General features: G+C 34.2%; 1 protein-coding gene across 1 annotated transcript; it reads right to left on the bottom strand.

Annotated features, from left to right (window-relative positions):
* Window positions 1-1,172: 1,172 nt before the first annotated feature.
* On the bottom strand, window positions 1,173-23,594 carry LOC106065346 (BTB/POZ domain-containing protein KCTD6-like). The gene is made up of 5 exons (XM_013224131.2): window positions 23,220-23,594; window positions 13,713-13,813; window positions 11,626-11,786; window positions 8,590-8,695; window positions 1,173-7,923 (listed from the first exon to the last, which is right to left on the bottom strand). Exons 2-5 carry the CDS (start codon window positions 13,785-13,787, stop codon window positions 7,735-7,737), a joined length of 531 nt encoding a protein of 176 aa, XP_013079585.2. The 5' UTR covers window positions 13,788-13,813; window positions 23,220-23,594; the 3' UTR covers window positions 1,173-7,734.
* Window positions 23,595-24,840: the final 1,246 nt, after the last annotated feature.

Genomic DNA, 24,840 nt, shown 5'->3' with positions numbered 1-24,840 from the left:
GCGTTTGACAGGCAGGAGTGGCGGGGTTTTGTTACGCGAACTGTCGCGGCACCCTTACGACGAAAGTAAAGGGCACATGAGAGATGAGAAATAAAAAAAACAACAACACATTTAGCCTACAATTTAGACTATGCATTGATAATCACAAAATTTGGAGCAGAAATATAACATAAAAAGGCAATGGAGATGCATTGGGGATATTTATTCAACTTGTATCACTGATTCTGTCAGAATGATTTTATTGCTGTCTAGACATTTATAGTGTTAACTATGTATTTTCACTTTGAAGGAACCTATTGTCTAAGATGATTATTACGTTTAATGAAAACTGCCAACAAATTACTTCTATGGAGCAGATGATGTGAAAGTCATTTGTTTCTGTGGCCCACGGTTAATGAGGGTGTCATGTGACCAGTACAACAACCAACCGCCTTTACTTTTTCCGAACCAATGTACCCAGATGAGCTGGGTGGACTCAGAGGCAACCTAAAAGATTCTGAAAGTAAAAAAAACTTCCATCTTCTACATGATTCGAACCCAGGACCCTTCAGTTCAGAAGCCAAGAGCTTTACCACTCAGCTATCACATGTCCATATACAACATATACATTATATACAACATATACATCATATACAACATATACATCTCATAACAATTGAAAACAAACAAATCATATGAATATTATAGGAAGTTTAATTATCTTTTTTTTTGTCAAAATGAAATTTAAAGTGTTCTATCTCTGGATTTATTATTAATTCAGTGTCACATTGACTTGTTCAGTAATAATTAAAACAAAGTCAATACTCTTACAATTACAGAAAACAAAAATATCAAAGATTAAATTTGAATGACCAATGCTACAATGTCGAAACAAATTTCTAACATTATTATCTTCTATTTTTTTTTACACATGGATGTTATAAGATAAAGTCATGTGTTAACAATTATTTTGAAAAAACACTGCATCTTCTAAATGCTTTGGTGCAGGGAACAAAAGAGCAATAATAGATCAACATAAATGTTACTTTTTAACAGCAGAGTGTTGTGTGGCCGCCACAACTATATCACCATTAAATATTACATTTTCGCTTTTTAGCCACCACATACTTAAATAAGAAATATATTAATATATCTGAAACTACTCAGTTGAAAAAAATACTACAATGTTTCCGTCAACTATGAATCAAAAGACGCTTTTAATGTATATCATTAAATGAAAACCTTTTTTTTTTAAAACTACAGTATTAACAAAAATAATGAAAGAAAACTTACACCAGATTTCATGTTAAGTGGGAAAAAGAATTTTATTTCTTATTCTTTTCCCCAAAGTCTCTTAAATATCCGCTAGTTAGATGAAGGAGAGAAATGGAATATTTTCTTTACCTAATACAAAGGCAATAAAATCTCTGGCTATAATCAAATGAAAGATAATTACCATTCAAAGAATAGCCTCTACAAAAGAGTACCAAAATACTTAATTGTCAAAAATTTAAATGCTACCCCCCAAAAAAGATTAAAATGTATTACATAAGGGATAATCTTTTCTTTTTAAATTAAATTAGATTACCATAAGGGGGTTAGGGATAGAATCAGTTCCCTATGAAAATCAGAACAATTTAAAACATCACATATTAGGAACAGTAACAGACTAGGTACTTATTTATACTTTTATTACCACAGCCATATACTATATACCTATGACAGCATTAAAAAATATAGTTGTTTAAAAGCACCTACATCCTGTTTCATAATAACTGGTAAAAACAAAAACAAAACAAAATTCCTTGTAAACACAAAACAACATAAAGGGATTAAGGGAGGTAATAAGCAAAATAATTCAATGAAATAAAAACAAATCAGAATGCACAGCCTTAATATTGCAAATAATTAAATAAAATAGTAGATATTGTTGGGTATAATTGTGTATGATTAAGAACAAATGTGGAGGCTTATTTAGAGGGATGTATACAATGACCTGACAAGCTAAACACCTTGTGCAGAGTGCTCATGATGGCATCACTGCCATGACAATATCAGACAGACACATGATGTACATTGTGATTGCTTTTGTATTTCCTAAATCTATAAAATCATTGCTTTTTCTATCCTTAAATTGTCAGGATATATATCATATATATATAATCACAGCTCCTTCTCCCCCCACCCCTCAACTCACAAAGTGGGCCACTCTTGTATATGCATAACATAACACTGAAAAATGTCCTAGATGTTGGAGAGAAAGGGGTTCAAAAGGATATAAACCAACTTATTAGTAAAACTCTGAGACAAAGTTGTATCATTATTTTTGTCTTCAACTTACACAATAAATACATGAAGTGGTACCTGTGATTGTTCAATGCAAAACCAACATGTGAAATTTATAAATCAATAAAAACAGTGATAGGACACGCATAAAACTATAAATAAATACATGAAATGGTAGCACTAAGTTTGAATACCGTATAACCGAGGACTTCTATTGTAACTCATAAACCTCTCAGGAGTACTTATTTCCATTAGAAAAAAATAAGGTTTGAATTTTGAAATAATTAAAATCTGTAGTAGCATATGTGCCCCAACCAGCATGTTCAATAAAAACAGGATTTCCCGTCATGTTGTCAACAAAGATTTAGGAGTTGCTTCTGACCATTATTCAATTCCTTATAAAGCAATAATACCCCATGTCTTAGGACACTATTCGTACAGTGGATAATTAAAAAGAAATGAGAAGCAAGGTTTGTTAAAAAAGGCAGTGCAGTCTATGGAGTACCTCATCAACTATTGGATACCTAACTATCTAGTTTAGCTATTTTGTAAAAAAAAAAAAAGACAACTGGGCTCAATTATCTTTTTCTGAATCAAGCTAATAAATTTAGGATTATTTGTTAACATTGGATTAGATATTGTTTGTGTTTTTTTAATTTATTATAATATAAATACTTTCAAAAAAATATCTATGACTAATTCTCATTTATAGTTCAAATAGTTCAAGGATATTCAAGTTTTAACAAAATATCTCTCTGGCAAATGGTGGAATGTTTTTTGTTAGGAAAAAGCTAAGCATATAAAATTGGTAACTTTTTGTGCTACCCTAATGCTTATAATAAACATGGTATCAAACCCATTACATTAGCACAAACTAGTGAATAAGAAGCATACATTAAAAAAAGAGAAGGATTCTCTCAGAATTTACAATTACTGCCTAGCCTCAAGTTTTAGATTATTAAGATTCCCAGCATATACCAACTGTTAAAATTGTTGTGAATTAAATTAAAATATTAAATCAAACAATGGCATAAAAATGTGATCTACAAGTAAAATTATAATAGATCTAGTTATTATCTTTCAAAAGTAGAATTGCTTTACTTCCAACTAAAATAACTCTAGGTCTTGCCTAATTTTTTTATAAATATATAATGGTTAGGAAGAATAAAAAATTAAGAAAAAAAATGACAGTCAATATGGTTAAAATATCATCACAAAAAACAACAACAAAAACAAACTAACAACAACATACTCTACTTTGAGTATGTTATTGATTTTATTTATTCAGGCTATAGCCTTTCTGTACTGATGTCCACATATAATTGTTTCAGTAAACAATAAGCCTTATTTATGAAGTTGGCAAACTCGCAAAAAAAGTTTTCTGACACCAAGTGTAGACAGAAAAAAAAACCAGCCTACACTGATGTTAAAGTAGAAACTAGGACAGAAAGAGTGAATAGTCCAAGTGTTTCAATAAAACATTTTGTAATGTATATCTTTCTGATAAAATTATCAGATCAATGAATGCTTACAAACAAATGAAAATAATAGAAATAATCTCAAATATTAACTTGCTGATGATAACTTTACAATTTATAAGAACACAGCCACATTAAAGATATGTTTAATACATCAAATACATGTATTTTCATTTGACAGGATGCTTTTAGAACTATTAGTGAATGATCATTCAGATTTTGCTAAACAACTTAGCCAAATGGAATTTTAGACAATTTAGTCATAAAGGTGTATAAGTTTAGATTAAAAATTCATTGATTTTACATCAGCTGGAATAATATTTGAAGAGCATAGTACAAGAAAATGTACATGGTTTGAAAATATTGTTTGTTTTACATGTTTCGGATGTTCCTTCAGAGTTGTAGATAGTTTACTTCCTAGTCCAAACCTCCCACAGGACGACGGGGGATGGGAGTGGGCAGGGTTTAAACCCAGGACCATTGATAAATCCAAACAATAGTCCAGTGCCCAAACCACCTAACCAGGCAGCCATTGTGCTTGAAACATTCATAAATTGCTTCACTGAATAGAAGGCAATGTGTTTTTAAGTGAGATTCAATCTTTCAGTTCTAAGGTTTTGTTTTTTTAGACTGCGTCATTGATTGTGCTAGCTTGCTCACTTATTTTATCAATATGAATAGATACAAAAATTGTTTGCTTTGCTTAATAAGTTTGGTATGTTGCTTCAGAAATGAAGATTATTAAATCCTAAGTCTATACCTCCAGCAGGATGGCAAGGGGAGGGAAGTGGACAGGGCTCAAACTCAGGACCATCAGGATGATAGTTTAAGTGCAGGCCACATGACCAGGCAGCCATCTGATAAAAAAATATGTTAATAGCCTTGCTCAATAAATTGATGATCATGTGACATCAACATGCTGAGGTCTGAGTAAACTGCTCAGTTCAATACTTTTGTATACTATGAAACATGGTCAAATAGTACGAAATAAACCAGACGGTTAATTATCTAATAGGCTGCCTTAGTCTTGATGACACATATTAAACTTGAAAACATTTAATAAAACTGAAATATGTAAAGTCTACAGGTTTTTGAATATATTGCATGTTAACATATGTGGTCTATTTGTGCTGTTGTGATTACAAATTTACTGGAACCAACAATTGCTTATGATATATCCTTGACTTGAGTGAACCTCGTAAACACAAGTGATACTAGACAGCATCTTATTGCAATGTCAAAGAAGCAGTGGAAACAGACAAACCTTGGCTAGACAGGTGCTAGACAGTGGAGCACAATTTGAATGAAAATGAACAAACAAAGAAGGTTGATGAAAACATCTCATTGTGTAAGTTGATGAAGAGCAAAGTTACAAGGCTTACATGAGGCTCAACTTAAGTCAAGTCACCTGAAACTTCTCAGAGAAAAGTATTTGAAGCCTTATGCCCTTCAACGAGCTATTAGTCATTCAATATTAGAACAATAGTACCATTGAATAAATAGAAATGAATAAATATTTAAATTATCTGAAAGAAAAAAAAAGCAAATATTTTTTTTTTTCATTTTTAACCAAAATACAATAATAAATTCTTAATATTATACATCACAAATCATATACATATTATAATACATGAATATTAAATTGTAATTCTTATCAAACAACTTTGAGAAAAAAAAAACACATCACATGCCACAATATTTCATCACTCTATTTTTGTTTTAAATTCTTTAAGAGCAACCAAATCATTAGAATTCTTAGAATTTTGTAATGGAATGTTGGCTTAGCAAGAAGCTTAATAATCTTTTTAGGACGGGCTAGTTTAAAATGATTTTAAATTTCTCAAGGCAATTAGAAATTGATATTGTTTAAGGAAACAAACAAATATTATTAATAAAAATGACATGATAATGTGAGTATATATGACATTTTTCCTTTTTTTTTGTGTACATTTTTGAGATGTTAATGAAAAAAAAAAGATTATTTTCATTAAACTAAGGAATAATGACAAAGCAAACATTTTATGGAAGAAGCTGTATAAGAACATTGAATGTGAATTAAATATCTACACAAAATAGCTAAATGGACTCATCGCTCCATGATTCTTTTATTTGTTTAAATAAATGTACAGCAGTAGCTTCAAAAAAAAATATATTATGAATTTAATATCTTTAAAAGACTTGAAAAAAAAATGTCATAAACGTCAAATGTGATAATTGTAAGAAAAAAAATGTTTGGCCATTAGTTTTATAATTTACTAAATAAAGAAGAAAAGAAAACTTAAATAGATCACCTGCAGACAAAGGTTTTGTCTGCATGAGATATGGAAAAATATGCAGGTCGTAACTGGGTTTGCGTGTCATGTGAAACACTGCGCTCAGAAGATCTTAGATTTGTCATTATAACTATTATGAATGCTCAAGACTAGGATTGATAAACTTAAATGTTTCAATACCTGTGCAAGTTATTTTATTTAAAAAGTGAATAACTTTGGTATTTATTAATAAACTGTTTTTACTTTGTTGTTTATTTGTAAATTTCACTTTAAGGAATGTTCTCCCTGTAACACAAATTCAAAACAATTATCTTAAAAATTCTATTTATGAAATAGAAAAATCAAAAGCTGAAAACTAAAGAGTAAAAATAACTGGAAAAAAAAATGTATTGCACAATGTTTCAGTTTCATGGCTAATGTCTTAAGCTGAACCTGCTCCCAATATCAATACAAGGGACAGTTTCATGGCTAATGTCTTAAGCTGAACCTGCTCCCAATATCAATACAAGGGACAGTTTCATGGCTAATGTCTTAAGCTGAACCTGCTCCCAATATCAATACAAGGGACAGTTTCATGGCTAATGTCTTAAACTGAACCTGCTCCCAATATCAATACAAGGGACTAGCATGATTGTCATTTCTTAATCTTCCAGATTTTCTTTTAATAAACTCAATCCACTTCTGCTAAGAAAACTACAAAAGAATCTTCTAGAATTAGCTATTTATATTGCACAGCAGTCTCTGACAAATAGCTAACATACCTTGAAGTGGCGCTAAATATCTGAGCACTCCTAATTCACAGATGTGTGAAGAGCCAATTAATTAGCATCTGACTTAACAGTAGGTTCGAAAATGTTAAGGAAATGCAATTAACGAAAGGCACAATGTGCACAACTAATTACTGACAAAATTATTAAATCAAACTAACAACTAATGTTGAGAAAATTAAAAAAAAAAAAAAAATTAAGGACCTACATGATAAAAAATAATTTTAATATAAGTTTTTTTTTTAAATACATTAATCTATCAATACTTAAGATCATGTATTTGCAATAAGTATATAGAAAAGGACACTTTTCTTAGCTATTATTGTTTGTTTGTTTACTTTTCTTAGCTATTATTGTTTGTTTGTTTAATAAGTATGTGTTACTTCAGAAATGAAGATAATTACATCCTAGAGCTAACCTCCTGCAGGATGGCAGGGTTTGAACTCTGGACTTTTGTGACAACATTTCTAAGCTAATACCACAGCACCAGGCAGCCATCTTATACCATTAACCATCCCTAAGATATTACATCTTGTATTTTTAAAAAGTAACGTATTCATTATCTACTATTAAATAGCAATGTCATACCCGAAATCAGTAAACTGGAAGGCAAGATTAAAAAGTAATGTATAAATAACAAAAAAAAATACTTCTATAAAAGTGTATATGTAAAATATGTCAAAATATATGTTACCAACTCTATAATTTAAAAAAAAACTGAAAAAGTTTGAATTTGATCTCCAGGAAGCGAGCAGTACCTTGCATACATTAAAATATGTATTTGTAATTCTAAATGCTTGTCTGATAAAAGTCAGTAATGCAATACAAAAAAATTGGATAACACTTGCAATCAAGACTGAACTAATACCATATTGCAATCCTTGAAGCAGCATTCAGTTGTAACATGATTTCTTTGAAGGAAAGTGTTCGAAAACAAAAAAAAACAGCCAGTTATAAAACAGCTTGACTGGTAGCTCCACCTATCCAGCTGTCCTCAAAAAAATCATCGTCCCCATCATCCTCTGGAAGATTATTCAGGTTCTCTCCAACACTGGCGCTCAGCCTCTTGGCAGCTCCATTCCATCTTCTGCAGCGAGCTCTCTTCTTTTTCATTTCAATACTACTCTCAATAGCAATTACCTTGAAACAACATAAATATGTAAGAATTAATTTTTTGCTATTAAATTTTAATTAATTAATACATGTAACACAGGATAAAGAGAAAAAAAAAATATTTGTGATAACTGATTAATTTGATATAACATTGTTTCCCGAAGAGAAAGTAATCAAGAAATTAATGAGCCAAACTCTAGGCAGATAGATACAGTCAAGAAATTAATATGACATACTCAAGGCAAATGGAAGATGCAGAGAAGAAAAGAATTAATGACAATCTAGAAGTTGAGTCCAGTAATTGCTAAATGGGATAGAATGACTTAGCATGTACAAAGCATTTAGTTTTGAAACCTTGGCTCCCAATTTCAAGTCTTAATAGTTAATGGAATTTCCAAGGTTTAACAAAGAAATCATTACAGGTGGCAGCACTGGATCAAATTAAACTGTTTACATAATTTTTAGACAGAAAGGTCAGAAAGAATGATGATCACATCCAGGATAGCTGTGTGTGGAACTGGCACTCAAGATGACAGTATCATGATAAATGCCTAACACATCATCTTATTTGCCAAACAAAATCAAAGTCTCACAGTAAACTTTACTTTTTAACTTTTTATAGATGAGGTAATTGACCAAGTGGACAGTTGAAAGCATTCAGTTACTGTTATTTCAAATAAATCTCAGTTTTACCAGTTTATCCAGACCATAGTAAGCTGCTTCCTCTCTCAGAATATCTAGATCTCTGTATCCCATTGGCACGATCAACTTGAATGTTCGTAAATAGTTCAGTACAAATCTAAAAAAAAAAAAGCATTAATACGAGCTGGTTTTATTTTGGTTTATAAATGTCATATTTTTCCCTTCATAAGACACATCAGATCATAATAAGTATCAACGGCTTCAGAAAAAGGATGAAAATATTTTGAAATATTTGGAGGACTTTATTTTTTTATACTTTCTGCTTTGACATTAATGTAGATAACAGAAGAAGAATATAGCAATACCAAAAACATGATTACACACTTTTATGAAAATGGATCTATTACAATGTTATCACACCTTTTTCCCTGACCACTGATTCCTTATGTGGCTCAATGTTGATTGTTTTTTACTTAGACTTAGGTCCTCCCGCGTTGTTCGGCGCATTGGGCGGCAAGCTGTCTCCATAATGATCTGTCACTGGCAATGTCTGAAGCCTCCTCCCACCTGGTGTCCACTGTTCTGAGGTCCTCCATGAAGGTGTGTCGCCAGGTAATACGAGGACGTCCCTGTTTGCGCTTTCCTCGTTTTGGCTTCCATGTTATCGCAACTCTTGGTGTGCGTAATTCATTTTGACATAGAACATGTCCCGCAAACCTCATGCGACGCTCAGTCATAACCTCACTAAGTGTTCGACTCCCAGTTCGGCATAGGATTTCCTTGTTTGAGATCCGGTCTGTGTAACTGACTCCCAAAATCCGTCTCAGCCATCTTTGTTGAGCCACATTTAGTCTTTTCTCAATTTTGACAGACGACTTCCACGTCTCACATGCATATGTAGCAGTTTTAATGACGATTGATTGTTTAAGATTGTTCAATGTGGTCCATTGCAAACTTTACGTAAATTGTTGTCCTGACAATTAAAATAAATGCTTCATAGCTACATCAAATACAATTATACCTGAGAATAGTGATCACATCTGTATTTCAATCATCTTTCGTTAGCTCAACACTTGCCAACCTATTCTCAATATGTTAATTGTCCCACACGGCACGATAAAACCTTGGACATGTGTTATAGCAACATAAAAATGGCATACACATCTCAATCCTTATTTCCCCTATTTCCCCACGTACAAACTGGTTTTAAAAACAACAAAACCCAAAGTACAGTCCATCCAGTCATGGTCTGATGACGCTGTTTTACAGCTACAAAGTTGTCTACAGCAAACAGATTGGGACATGTTTGTAAGCAACTGCCCAGACAGATGAGCTTACCACAACTGTTAATTCATACATCCAGTTCTGTAAAAACATGATTGTACCAAAGAAGAAAATTAAAACATTCATAATAATAGACCCTGGATGACCAACATTAAAAAATTAACATTCTGTCATCATCGCGAAGGACATATAAGTCTATTTATAAAGCGCTGGTTATGTGTATGTGTTTTTCGTGTGTGAATGTCATTTGTATGTGCATCTATATTGTTATTGTACAGTAGTTACGCTGAGGTTGTCAATTGTAGTCAAACCGAATTTCCATTTGATTGGATTAATAAAAGTTATCTTATCTTATCTTATTTTACTAATTTAAAAACAAAAAAAAAAACAAAAAAAAAACTCAAGGGACATTGTATCTTTATACATATGAAATGTATAGTGTCCCTTTTACATTTGTACTAAAATAGACTGCCAGGAACAGCTACATAGAAAACACACAACTAATCAATTGACCAAAACTATGAGTCAGGGCTGAAAAAAATTAATAAAAAATTTTCATACTTCAATCTAATGCTCTGATGCAATTTCAATGAAGATAATAAAAGAAAAAAAAAAAGAATATTATTTTAAGAAAACTTAGATACATAATTTGTCTCTGAACACTGACTTATAAAAGTATCATCTACATTTTGTTACAGCAAAAAGTCTAAACATATATTTATAGAAGGTCAAATATGAAAATGTAACACATGTGTTTTATGGGACAACAAATAATTGTATAGTGAGAATAATTTTTTTTTTAGTATAGCTGGTTAGGGCTGCTTATTAAAGGGTCTAACCAACATGACAGCTAATTTACAATGTTAATGATAAAAAAAATTAAATGAAGCCCTAAGAAAAAACAACACTTTGTAAATTAACTGAAATGTTTTATACAAATTAAATGTACTATGTGCTAGAGCAGGTCAAGGCACTCAATGGGCTGTAGAGCCATGGATGGATATCCTAATTGCACATATAAAAGAATTTACAATATATTTACAAAGCTTATATCAACTCACTCTCACCCATTACCGATTCAAGTTGAAACCACATAATTTTCATTGGCATAGACAACTCATGTGTCAATAAAATAAAAGTTATCAAATAGTCAATTAATTACTGGTAATTTTTTTTTGTTTGATAAAAACATGGGAAACTAATCCTTCAGTTTTTACTGATATGGCTAAATTTGTTGTGTTTAGTCCCCTTAAAAAATTATTAAGGCTGTTTGTCCCTCATGCACTCTCTGATCAAGTGGATACTTTAAACAATTATCTAAAATTATTGTAGCTAACAAGAATCAATAAAAAAAACAACACTGATTAGTCAATTAATTATTGTAATTGATTATTTTGTTTGATATCAAATAAAGGAAGAATCTTGTATATAATGGATAAATATAGTTTTATGGGAGAAGTTCTTCCCCTTTAGATAGGCTTTGTTTTTATTAACTCTTTCTCTCCTAACAGACAATACCAACGTTGATTCCACCAGAATCTGGTAAAAAATTACGGAGAGAAAGAGTTAAAAAGTTTCTTTTTATATATATTGTTTTTTTTGGCACATCGGCACAATTTAGGCCATGTCGCACCCATAATCCCACAAAGGTCATTCTCCCTTCATATGTCAACAAAATATTTTTATATTTTGCTGGTTACTAGAATAAGCATAAATAAATGAGATACTGCTATAGTTATAAGTCATTGATGTAATGTTATTCTAGCTACAGTTCAAAAGCATGGACAGGAAAGCTGCGGCTACCTGAAACAATGTCCATCTCTGTCAATGACAAAGTTACCACGATCATCCCTAGGGCAATATACAGCTCCTGATGCTATCTGGTATAACACAGACCCGGGCACTGCCAACAATGTAGGTTTAGTTGTTGTGTAAAAAGTACCACCAACATTCAATTTCATGACCTGAAATTTAAAAATAATTCTCAAAATGTAACATTAGTTACAGGAATGTTCTACTACAAAATTTACTTTAACATTTAAATAAAGCTACACTTAGTGACTAAGGAAAGTGTTCATGTAGTCATATATATTACTAACGAAATATAGGCTACCTCAGTTTGTAGTTTTATAATTTGTAGTTTTACAACAATTATATTTGAGTTCAGGTTACGAGGGCAGACAGGTCTACAGAAAAAGTAAAGTTCCCCTTTCAGACCTACGGTCTATGAGGGTATCACAGCCAACATGAAGTTACTTTTCCCCAACTAATGTCAGGAACCCCTTTTGAGGGGCCCAAAGATCTCGAAATTAAAAATCCCAGTCTTCAACAAGGATTTGAACCAGGGATCCCCGGTTCAGAAGCCAATAGTGCTTCATGGCTGCCACCACGCTGCCCAGGTTCATACTATAGAATACAATCAATAAAATCCACATATTATTTTTTTATTTCCTTTTATAATTTTTAAAATATTTTAATTAGCTTTATAATGTTGAAAAATAATGGTTTTAATTTTTACTTAATAATAATTGAAGAGGCTTAAATGGTAACTAGATTTCTAGATCAAAAATCTTTCACACATGGGATGGCTGCCTGGTCGTGCGGTTTGCGCGCTGGACTGTCGTTCGGATTTATCGATGGTCGAGGGTTCAAACCCTGCCCGCTCCCATCCCCCGTCGTCCTGTGGGAGGTTTGGACTAGGAAGTAAACTATCTTCAACTCTGAAGGAACATCCGAAACATGTAAAAACAAAAACAAAACACATGCAGTATATAGAAATAAATATATAAAAATAAAAACAAACTATTTATGGTGTCAGAAATGTCAGACTGTTAGTGGCATAGCTAGGGTGGGGCAGAATTTGAAAATCTCCCCCCCCCCCCCCCCGGACACCCACTTAATTGAGAGGGGTGTCCAAATGGCTGCCTGGTCGTGCAGTTAGCGTGCTGGATAAACGACAAGGCCGATATACAATATACACACAGGCTTTATTCCACCTTATTAGATAACGAACAGCAATACACACTTCCTAATCCGCTAAGGGAACTAACTCTCACACAACATTACATCATATATCAACAGCTGCCTGGTGGTGCAGTTTGCGCACTGGACTGTCGTTTAGATTTATTGATGGTCCCGGGTTCAAACCCTGGCCACTCCCATCCGCCGACCCCCTGTGGGAGGTTTGGACTAGAAAGTAAACTATCTTCAACTATGATGGAACATCCGAAACATGTAAAATATTTAACAACAAACAAACAATGATTTTTTTTTGTCCAATTATAAGGTTTGCTCAATCAGAGTCAGTCTGCACCTTAAATTTAAATCTATTATTATAATGTAGGCCTATATAGGCTAATATAGGGTCATCTTTAATAGCAAATAATTGTTTCATGCTAAAATCTAGTTAGAGTAGAGATGTATATCTAATAGCCAGACGTATAGACTTCTAGATCTATATCTAGATTTTCTAGACTATATTTATTGTGTTATGCTTGTAGTAAGTTGTAGACTTGTACTTCTTGCTTATTAGATGAATTGTAGTGCTAGTTCACATACCTATATATATTTCTATGTCTATATTTTAGATCTACTTTTGTGATCTTAGTATCTAAAGAGCCATACAGGAGAGCCGAACAATTTAGCTAGATTAGATCTAAAGGCAAATAAAAAGAAATAAATCTAATGGGCCTGACACACACACAAAATACATATAGTATGATAGATCTAGTATCGACATGTAGATCTATAAGTTAAAATTTAATGACAATCAACTAAATCACAGACTCATTATAATTATTTACCTACTTTTTTAATCAACAATATTCATACCAAGGGAAACAATCTTTGCTAAGCAGTCGATGTAGACTAAAAATGTCTCAATTTCTTACCTTGTCCGAACCCATTCCTCCGCCACGAGACATGACGTTAGTAGATGAATAGTAATAGTAGACTGTGGGGCTCATTGACTACATCCGTGACCTATTTAATACTGAAAAAAAAAAAAGAAAAAATCGATAAAAGATTAACTGAAATATTACCTGCCCCTGCTCTAATAACTTGTCTTCTTTCACTAAGACGCCAACTTTATTTTCTGCCAGTGGCCTACTGAAGGGAGGGATCATGGGGGGGGGGGGGGGGGGGGGGAACACCTCTGTTACGCCAACTGCTTTTCTGTTTTAACAGACTGAAGAGAGCATCAAGCAGCAGGCGGTTTCCGAACCACAGCTGAAGATAATAGGTGAAGTGATGGTTGAAGTGATGGGTGAACTGATGGGAGAAGTGATGGGTGAAGCAATGAGTGAAGTGATGGGCGAAGTGTGGGTGAAGTGATGGGTAAAGTGATAGGTGAAGTGATGGATGAAGTTATGAGTGAATTGATGAGAGAAGTGATGGGTGAAGTGTGGGTGAAGTAATAGGTGAAGTGTGGGTGACGTGATGGGTGAAGTGTAAATGACGTGATGGGTGAAATGATGAGTAAAGTGATGGGTGAAGTGATGAGCGCCGCAAATTTTGTTAGCGCTTTAATTCCGTAGGGAAAAGTGTCATTTTTATGCAGTATGTCAGTCCGTCTTTCACGTTTAGAACTTTAAAACAACGTTTTCATCGTTCTGTAAACAGGTGTAAACAGGTGTAAAGGTTGCTTTCGTTACTCCCAAAGAATCCCGGTTTATTTATAAAATTAAGTCTGCTTAAAGAGTTAAAACTTACATGCCATTTTTGTTAAAACCAAGATTTAATTCATTGTTCTTTAAACAGGCGTAACGATTGCTTATGGTGCTATTAAAGTGACCCAGTTTATTTATAAAATTAAGTCTGCTTAAAGCCATTTTTGTTTAAACCAAGATTTAAAAGGCATTTCGTGTTATTCCAATGATGAATATGACGCAGACTATCCGTAAATCCGCTATGATTATTAAAAGAGGTCGTCAAAGGTGCAAATTTTTCTGTGACAAAGACACTTAATGAAAACAATAGTTTCACATTAGTTGTGTTCATTGATGTGTATAACATTGATGTGTGACGTTATGTGTGAGTAGTGACACTTACAGACTGAACTACAACTTTTGTTACCTTATTTTTTTCCCCTATCCTAATATTGAACCATTGACTTAAACATTTTTTTTTGTTCTGTCCTAAATGCATTGAAAACAATTTGTTAGCACAAACCTTTCAAGAAAAATGTAATAACTCTGTTTAAATTTATCAACAAACTTCACAGTGCCCACAAAGCGCCGAGATCTGTTTAGAAATGATAGAGACACAGGCCTATACGCAGCTGTATGTCAAGATGTACTTGCATCGCATTGTAGGTTTGTGTTCAGTCAGTGACAGTTCAACAGTTTATAATCGAGATACAGATACTCAATCCCGAGATCTAATGTCCCTAGAGCTTAACCAGTAAATTTTGATGACATCAACTACAGCACGCCATTTGTGTAAATACCAGCAGAGATTCTCACACTAGCAGTGCTTTTCATGCCAGCAGCAGTTCTCAAACAGGCAGTAATTCTAACACCAAAAGTAGTTCTCACACCACCAGTGGGTCTCACAGCGTCAGTGACTCTAACACAAACAGTGGGTCTCACATCAGCAGTTGGTCTCACACCAACTGTGAGTCTCACACTAACAGTGGCTCTCACAATAGTAGTAGGCCTAGTTTTCGTTTCAGCAGTGGTTCTCATAGCAGGAGCAGTTCTCAAAATATGACGAAAATATATTGTAAATCTAGATTTGTCAAAGCTAAACTATAGACCATGATTATTCTGCTGCTAAACGCTATATAGGCAACAATTTAACTACATATGAATGGATACTACATGCATTAGCTTAGACTTAATTAGAATTAGAGTGTTTTATTTTGGAGGACAAGCATGTTGAAGAATTTACGATTTATTTGAGATCCACATTCCAAAAAAAGCCATCACAATTCTTAACAAACGAGATATAAAAATGCCTAAATTGACAACACACCAGATGTCGCCATGGACTCGGCAATCTGCTACAATACTTTGTATATGATGTTAGACATATATCTCTATGTGCCACGCTGGTTTTGAATGGTTCTCGACATATATTGAAACTGTTCTTATCATGTGATCGATTCACAGTTCTCAGCGTAAAGCCGGTCCTAAACATTTATAAACCTTATAAATTACGTCTGGACATAGGCCTGTCTAACCTTATAAATTACGTCTGGACGTAGGCCTGTCTAACCTTATAAATTATGTCTGGACATAAGCCTGTCTAATTTTATAAATTATGTCTGGACATAAGCCTGTCTAATTTTATAAATTATGTCTGGACATAAGCCTGTCTAATTTTATAAATTATGTCTGGACGTAGGCCTGTCTAACCTTATAAATTACGTCTATCCAACCTTATAAACTACACACGTTCATTCCAACAAGAAGATAGTTACGTCTTAAGCGTATCCATGTGATCATCTGGTCGTTCATGTTAATCAGAGAATAAAATTCTGCGGAAAAGCGCTTGGCTTCAGAACCGAGGTCCTGGTCCCTGTTAAAACTGGGATTTTTAATTTCGGGATCTTCGGGTGCCTCCGAGTCCACCCAGCTGTAATCTATGACCTTAGCAAAGCGACTATGGATCATCTCATGAAAATGAGATGAATGCCTGGGCATTTGCTGTGGTCGTAACAATGTCACCCACACATCAGTTCCCTCCTCTCCACGCAGCTGACGTATCTAAAGGAATGGCAGTGCCGATACAGTTTAGGGTCAGCGGCGTTGCAGGTTCTGCCAGGGTGTAGAACTTGGTGCTGCAAACTGCCTTAGGGTAGCCAGCTCTTGATTTTTCCTCAGGGTTGACTCCCGAAGCCTTTCCCATGATTGGGTATAGCTGCAAGGCAGCAGAGGTTTGAGTTTTCCTTCTCCTAGGTGGGTAGCTAGCCATGGCTCACGAGCCTCTCCTGTCCGAAGCTTATTGGTTAAGGCGACAATTACTCGCCTTTGCCCCTTCTCTTTGTTAGTAATGGGTAATGGTTTAGTTGGGGAATCGGGAAAAAGTTGTGATGGCCAAATGGCACCCTCATTAACCGTAAGCCAACCGTCTTTACTTTTCCAAAATAATGCCAGGTACCCATTAGAGCTGAATAGACTCAGAGGCGTCCAAAGATTCCGAAATTAAACAATTCTAGTCATCTCCAGGATTCGACCCCGGGACACCCGGTTTGGAAGCCTAGCGCTTCACCGCTCTGCCACCGCGCCTCCAGCGCTAAACAACATTACATGTTATATTATTCGGTTTCAAAGCTTATTCTGTCAATATGCAAGGGTTTCGCTGATTTTGCACAGTACCCATCAAACCGTTTAGCGTACATATCAAACAAGAAACATTAATGTTTAGATTCGCACCGGTTAGTCTATTTAAAAAAAAACGCAAAAAAAACGTAAAAATCTATGACCATATTTCAAGATTCACTGGGCTCGCAAAGACTTCCATCAGGGAACAGTACCAGGAAAAAGAAGAGGAGGCAGACAGAGAAAGCGATGGGAGGACAACATAAAAGAATGGACGGGCTTGCAATTGAAAGAGGTTCTAACTAAGGCCAAAGATTGGAATGGAGAAAGACGGCCCAACAGTCTAACAGACTAAGGGATAGGTAAAGGTAAAAAGTTTTTGTATTCGTATGCCAAGTTTTGTCTTGCTTGACGTCAGCAACAGAAGTGGAGCAGAAGTGTCGAGATTTAACATTTCAATAAGAACTGGCATCAAATAGAAGAAATTTATGTTAAGCTAGGCTCAGGCGAGACTTCCAACTTCAAAGAAAGAGTAAAATAATTTAGATCTAGTTGATACTAGAAAGATAAGTTAGTTATAAAAAGGAAAAAAAAAGTTTGAGTTTATAGCTTAGTCAACTGAAATTTCATTTAAATACTAGCAGTTCTTAACAGTCGTATCACTGTATTTGGAACAAATTGTTGGGTTTTATTTTTAAATAATTCAAATTATTGTTGAAATATTATTGCCCAAGATTTCAGCTTCGTTTTGAAACTGTATCACATTTGATTCTTTTTATGTCTCATCCAGCGATGTGACATTCTCTGGACCCTAACTTAGTTCTGAAATTCAGGCCTGCTTAAATTAAGCTAATTGAAAGCCAATTAAGTATTTTTGGGAATTGTAACATTGTAGACTAAACTTGTAAGCCCATCTTCATGATCTATAACTGTTTCGCACAGAACTAGAGAGCTATATGATTGGTTACAAGAAATTCACATCCCTTAGCCTTTTGGACCCTAAAGTCAAAAGACATGATTTGATCTGTTGATCGTATCTCTTTGTTATTTCATCTAACTTGATATGTTGACCGTAACTCTCCGTTAGGTCACTGACATGACCTATTGATCACATCTCTCAATTCTTTTCTGTCTATAGCCAGGTTGAGAGTCTCTTCCATTAATAGACCTGTCCATTCTTTGACATTGTCTTCCCATCACTTCTTTTGTCTGCCTCTCGTTTTTCCCCCCGGTACTGTTCCCTGTAAAAATGTAATTGCGAGTTCCCTAGATCTCATCAAATGGCCTTAAAATATCAACTGGCATTTCTTTGTTTATTACACGGTGTCGTGTAATTATTGCCATTGCGATCTTATTTTGGATGTCCTCATTTCTGATATGGGTTTGGTAGGTGATGCCTTGAATCTTTCTGTAGCATTAAGCAAAAGTAGGTCAATGCTATAGAGAGGATTTTTATAAGTGGTATAATTTGAGATTCACTGTGTTGTGTGTACGATAGACCAGGTGACCGCTCTGTTTCAGTCACATTGCTGCAAGATGTTTTGACATTGATGAAGAAGATGTGTTGTAGTGTTACCTACAACCTGGGGCCCCAGCACGAGAGTGACGTAAACAAAGTGAGATGTTAAGTAAGAGCATAGGTTGTAAGCTAGGCAGTGAACACAAGATTTGATACACATCTCACTCTCACGCCTCACTCTCTCTTTCTCTCTCTCTCTCTCTTTCTCCCTCTCTTTCTCTTCCTCTCTCTCTATCTTTCTTTCTCTTTCTCTCTCTTTCTCTCTCTCTTTCTTTCTCTCTCTCTCTCTTTCTTTCTTTCTCTTTCTCTCTCTCGTCTCTTTCTCTTACGTCCCAACTCCCAACTGTTGTACTTACTGCAATACTGCAGCACACATTTCCTTGTCCATATAAACATGATATATTGGTCAGATTTACAAGCAAATGGAAACAATCCGTATGACAATCTATACTAATGTTACGACACGGTCGATCCCCCCCACAGATTTAAATCCTGCCATTGTTATGAAGATTTTAAACAATTTAGAACACTTTATTTCTTGAGAACTTCGTACATTCATGTTACTGATATAGAAATGATTTTTTTCAAACGTACATACATCTATTTTTAATATCTTTATTTATTTAATTATCTGTAATGTACAAAGCAGTATTCGTGCTGTACAGACACTACAATCCCTGCCATAGTGAGTTACATTTCATCTGATACAAAACAATAAGAAGTTACCACAAACGAAACATCGACATTATTATGGAATATAGATATTACCCTAGTGCCGAAGACTAGCACTAGCAGGATGTGAATTATGTGTTGCTTGCCTGATTAAAAATTACAATATAAAGTTTATTTTATCAGTATTAGAAACTTGAATGTTTTTAGACTTCAGATATGGGCCCCCTGTTATCAGCATAAGGCAATTGTCCCCCCTTGCTCTTTCTTCAAAATTATTGGGCCCTCAAGGAATTAAGTCCATAAGCTAGAGCCTTTATTGTCTATAGGTAAATCCAACACTTAGCCTACCAGAAATGTGGTTTGCTCGCCTGATTAAAAACACACATCAAATCTATTATGTACAGTACCGAGAATTATATGTTGCTTGCCTGATTTACAAAAACATATAAAGTCTAGCACTAAAAGTACCCGAATGATGTGTTGTATGAGTGTTGTATGAGTGATACAATAAACACATATAAAATGATTTAGCACTAACAGTACCCGCATGATGTGTTGTTTGCCTGATAAAATAAACACATAAAGTCTAGCACTAAAAGTACCCGAATGATGTGTTGTATGAGTGTTGTATGAGTGATACAATAAACACATATAAAATGATCAAGCACTAACAGTACCCGCATGATGTGTTGTTTGCCTGATAAAATAAACACATAAAGTCTAGCACTAAAAGTACCCGAATGATGTGTTGTATGAGTGTTGTATGAGTGATACAATAAACACATATAAAATGATCTGGCACTAACAGTACCCGAATGATGTGTTGTTTGCCTGATAAAATAAACACATAAAGTCTAGCACTAAAAGTACCCGCATGATGTGTTGTTTGCCTGATAAAATAAACAAATAGTTGTATGTCCAACGAACGTTAGTTGTGACATGAATTGTTTTTCATTCATTGGATCGATCTTGCACTTGATGCCAAGGTTCATTCTGTTCCTAGGTCAGGGCTATATTGGGAACACTTTTGTTTAAGTCCTTACCTTCTGATCCTATGCTAAGTAGGACACGATAAATGCTATAACAGTGACTTAATGGAACTGTTAGATAGTCTTTTAAAACCTTGACGTAGTAGGTCACACCAAATGGTAAAAAAAAAAAATATGTATGATTTACTGTATTTTACAAAATGAACCAATCTTGTGTTTTTTTCTAATTAAAAAAAACAACAGCTATACATGTAGAGCATTTGGTATAGTTTTAAACAGTTCATGTTTTTTAAAAATTGTTTTTAGAAAGCTTATATCAACTCACTCTGTCTGTATGTCTGATAAAAAGTTTGTACAGGTTATTTCATCCACACCCCTTTTCGGACCAAGTTGAAACTTTGCACAATTATTCTTTGGTATAGACAAGACACGAATCAATAAAAAACAACAACAATTAGTCAATTATATACTGATAATTAATTATTTTGATTGATATCAACAAGGGACATTAATCCTTAGGTATTTATATATGTATATATATAGCTAAATATGTATGGTTTTGACCACTTAGGTTATTGAATAATCAAAAGTCAAAGACACAAGTCAAAGACTCAAAAATCACAAGTCAAAAATTCAAAATCACAAATCAAAGACTCAAGACCAGAAGTCATAAACTCAAAAGACAACTTAAATCACATTTAACATTTACAAAGAGCTGACATACTACACATAACATCATAGCTTCCTAGCAGAGCTGCTAGAGCGTCGTGCTATTAACGCGAAAATCGTGGGTTCGATCCTCATCAGACAGACGGATTGAGTGTATATAAGCTATGTAAAAAAAAAGACATTAAAGGCTACAAATGTTCCACAGTGTATGACGTCACATTTCATCAATCCAGTTATCGATTACGTCATAGGTTCGATTCGGTTAAGCGCAGCCAACTGTTGAGCCGTGAAGTGAGATTTCAAACCTACCGCCTAGTCACGAAAGAAGTCAGAGACCTGACAACAAGCTAACGATTTTCTTTTTTTTTTTTTTTAAATGACTGATTTTTGTTTTGATAATCACTACAGCTGACATTGAGATTCAAAAGTCTTATATCTGACTATTTATATATAGATATATTATTTCAAACAAATATTATAACACCTGAACGTGAATGTGAGGAGCGGTGGTTGAGAGGTAAAGCACTTGGCTTTCAAACCAGGGGTCCCGAGTTCGGATCCTGGTGAACACTGGGATTTTTAATTTCGGTATCTTTGGGCATCTCTGAGTCAACCCAAGTAAAGTAGAGTTCCCCTTTCAGACCTTGTGGTCTATAGGGCAGATAATGTAAAGGTCATCTGATTATGTGGCCCATGGTTGGCTAATAGGTACCTGAGTTGGGAAAAAGTAAAGGCGGTTGGTCGTTGTGCTGGCGACATGATACACTTGATAACCGTAGGCCACAGAAACAAATGACCTTAACATCATCTGCCCTATAGACCATAAGGTCTGAAAGGGGAACCTTATACTTTGAATGTGACCTGATACATATTCATTATTAATCTAGTTGTATTTAGCGTCTTAACTCTTTCTCTCCGTAATTATTTACCACATTCTAGTGGAATCAACTTTGGTAACGCCAGTTGGGAGAGAAAGAGTTAAACATGTTCATTTATTATTCTAGTTGTTCATATCTAATAGAGTGTTCGCTATATGTTTTAAAATTAAGAAGAATTGAATTTCAGGGTCGCACTCTCTCTTTTTAAAGCAGGCTTTTTTTTTTTTTTTTAAATGGAAGTTACAGACCAAAAGGATATGACAGTATGACATGAGCATGTTTGTAACTCCATAATGTCTGACACATTCAGCTTTATGACCATGACAATTTTTGTTTAATCTACAAAAGAAAAAGAGAAACTAAGCCAAGAGTTTCCTGACTGAAGTTACTATAGCAACAGAAAGACAGGAACACGGAAATACTTATACCACCATTTTGGTCCCAAGAAACTCAGAACGACCAGTTCTTCTTCTTCTTCGTTCTCATTGAACGACCAGTGTTTTGTGTTTATTAGTAAAAGAAAAATATAATATAATTCTATCGCCTACCTATCACAGATGTAAATAAGGTTGTAATTTATTTCTAAGTAACCAGAGTTACATTCTAACGTGAGAGCTAATAATGTGAACACTCACTTTGGAATATCAGAAGCCAATATGACCAGTCCAGTCGAAAAGGTCAATTTTGTCAGGACTAAGACATCTTCTTAGACATTGGTGAAATAACAACTAGTAGAGGCTTCGGGTCAATAACTAAGCACCACCACCCTCCTCCGTACCCGAGGAGCTAGGCCACAAAAAAGATCTCATCAACCTTATAGCCTTTATAAAGTTTATCTTTTACCCTACACAAATGTTACATAACAAAAGCTGTTATACAAAAGCTTTTATATATATATATATATATATATATATATATATATATATATATATATATATATATATATATATATATATATAAAAGGGAAAGGGTTGTGGTTGGAATTTCTCCGGACTCCCAAAAATAACAAACACAACGATTGGTCACCCCATTGATCAGAGTTAAACAACTAGAGGTCCATAGATCCATGATCTTTTTGTTATTTTAATTGCATGTATTAAAACATATTTACACAATAACTATAAAGTATATGCAGTCGCCATTTTAAAATGAAAATGGTTTTTCTTACAATAAAGTCTAGGACAATATTTTGTTTACATAACAATATAGATTCTAGATCTACAAAATTTACACTGTGATAAGCAAAGCTCCCTAGTTGTTCGTTTATTCAGGCAGTCATTGCATAGCTATGGTACCACTATAGGAGTTTAAAATAAGGCCCTAACTTGATATAGATAAGGATTGGTCCTGATTACACACATATCCTTATATCGAGAGTATAGATGTTAAAAATCAACACTAGGCTTACCTTAATGGGATACTTGTTCTAGAACAACCGCTGGGAATTCCAAAGTCTGTAAGCGATTCACCACAACAGACACGAAAGAAAGGCTTGTCCCTAAAGTCCAATCCTTACAGTTCAGTTACGACGAATGATGTGTGGATGTCTTTCATCTCTTTCTTCACGTAACCACGTAAATATGAACCACGTACACATCTCGGGTTGTCTGCCCTTTGCAACTCTTTACCGCCAACCAGTTGTTTTGGATCGATGACGTCTGCGCGTCCTGACACACTGGCGGGCTCTTGTATCCAGTGATAAATAGACTATGTCTAGTCAACTCATATAGTTTGTCTTATTCCAATCAATTTTTTTTAAACAATGGACTTAAAAATATAATTAGATTTGAGTATATATGAATAAGAGATTAACAGTTAATAAAAGTTAAACTAATTGCTATCGTTATATTTCAAAATAAAAAAGTTGAATTAGGTCGTGAGTCATTTAGCTGCACGTGCTGGTGGAGAAATCGATTGAAACTCTCTCGCGGGGCGTTCACTGCTCACGAACTGTTACATCTACTTGTGCTGTGACCACCTGGTGACGGAAAGAAAATGTTGGGGGCGAGGTGTAATGAGTGATTTATGATGTAATTGGCGATATATGATGTAATGAGTGATTTATGATTTAATGACACACTTACGATGCAACGACAATTGTTTAATAATCATAATTTTTTGTCCGCGTTTCTGAGGCTACAGCTTCTTTTACAGAAAAATGAAATAACATCATCATCTTCAGAAATCTCAATGGCCACCTATTTACTTTCCAATTCTACAATATTTACATTAATTACATGTAAGATTTCAATAATATGTAATACCTGAAGAATGTCATTTGTTAAACAATAACTATTGGTTGGCATCCTGATATTACGTTGCTTAGTACAAATTCAAAGATTCGATTAAAACAATTTTTTAAAAATTAAAGCAGTGTTCATTAACATACATGCAGCTGGTAAATATCTGAAAGTAAGGTTTCACTTTTTCGTTGATATATTAAGTATACTATAGCATTTTAAACCTTTTGATATACTTTTATTAAACAATTATAGTGTGCATAGTCGAAATACAAAAAATAGTATGTGAATAGCATGTTCGAATATTTGGCCACTGTCATTTTTTTTTTAATTATCACTTATTCACAAAGTGCATTTTTTAAAACTTGGGTGTCATCCCCCCCCCCTAATGGGTGTCACCCGAAGCGGACCGCACCCCCCACACCCCCCTAGTGACGCCACTGGTTATAAAAAGAAATATTTATAGTTTGATGATTAAAGATACAGCTTTGGTAATTCTATCAGATATTTACATTATGGTTACGATTTTATAACATTAGCGAAAGCATATTATTTTGCGGCTGGGGGTCGCCGCATAGTGGACTATTGTAAAAAGGGTTTGTGGAACTAAAAAGGTTGAGAACCGCTAAACTAAAGCATCTGAAGACAATGATTGTTTTCAGAGACAGAACATAAGATGTACTTGAATTAAATTTGTGTTCCATAAGATGAACTATAAGTATAAATTAAACTAGTTCTATAGGTCGAATAAAAAAAATGTCTAAGGGAAGCAATTCGTAGATATATAAT

Source organism: Biomphalaria glabrata, chromosome 14 (assembly GCF_947242115.1).
Source record: "Biomphalaria glabrata chromosome 14, xgBioGlab47.1, whole genome shotgun sequence".
In the NCBI taxonomy this organism is placed as follows: Eukaryota; Metazoa; Mollusca; class Gastropoda; family Planorbidae; genus Biomphalaria; species Biomphalaria glabrata.
The sequence above is the reverse complement of the archived record's forward strand: the minus strand, read 5'-3'. Positions and strand labels throughout refer to the sequence as shown.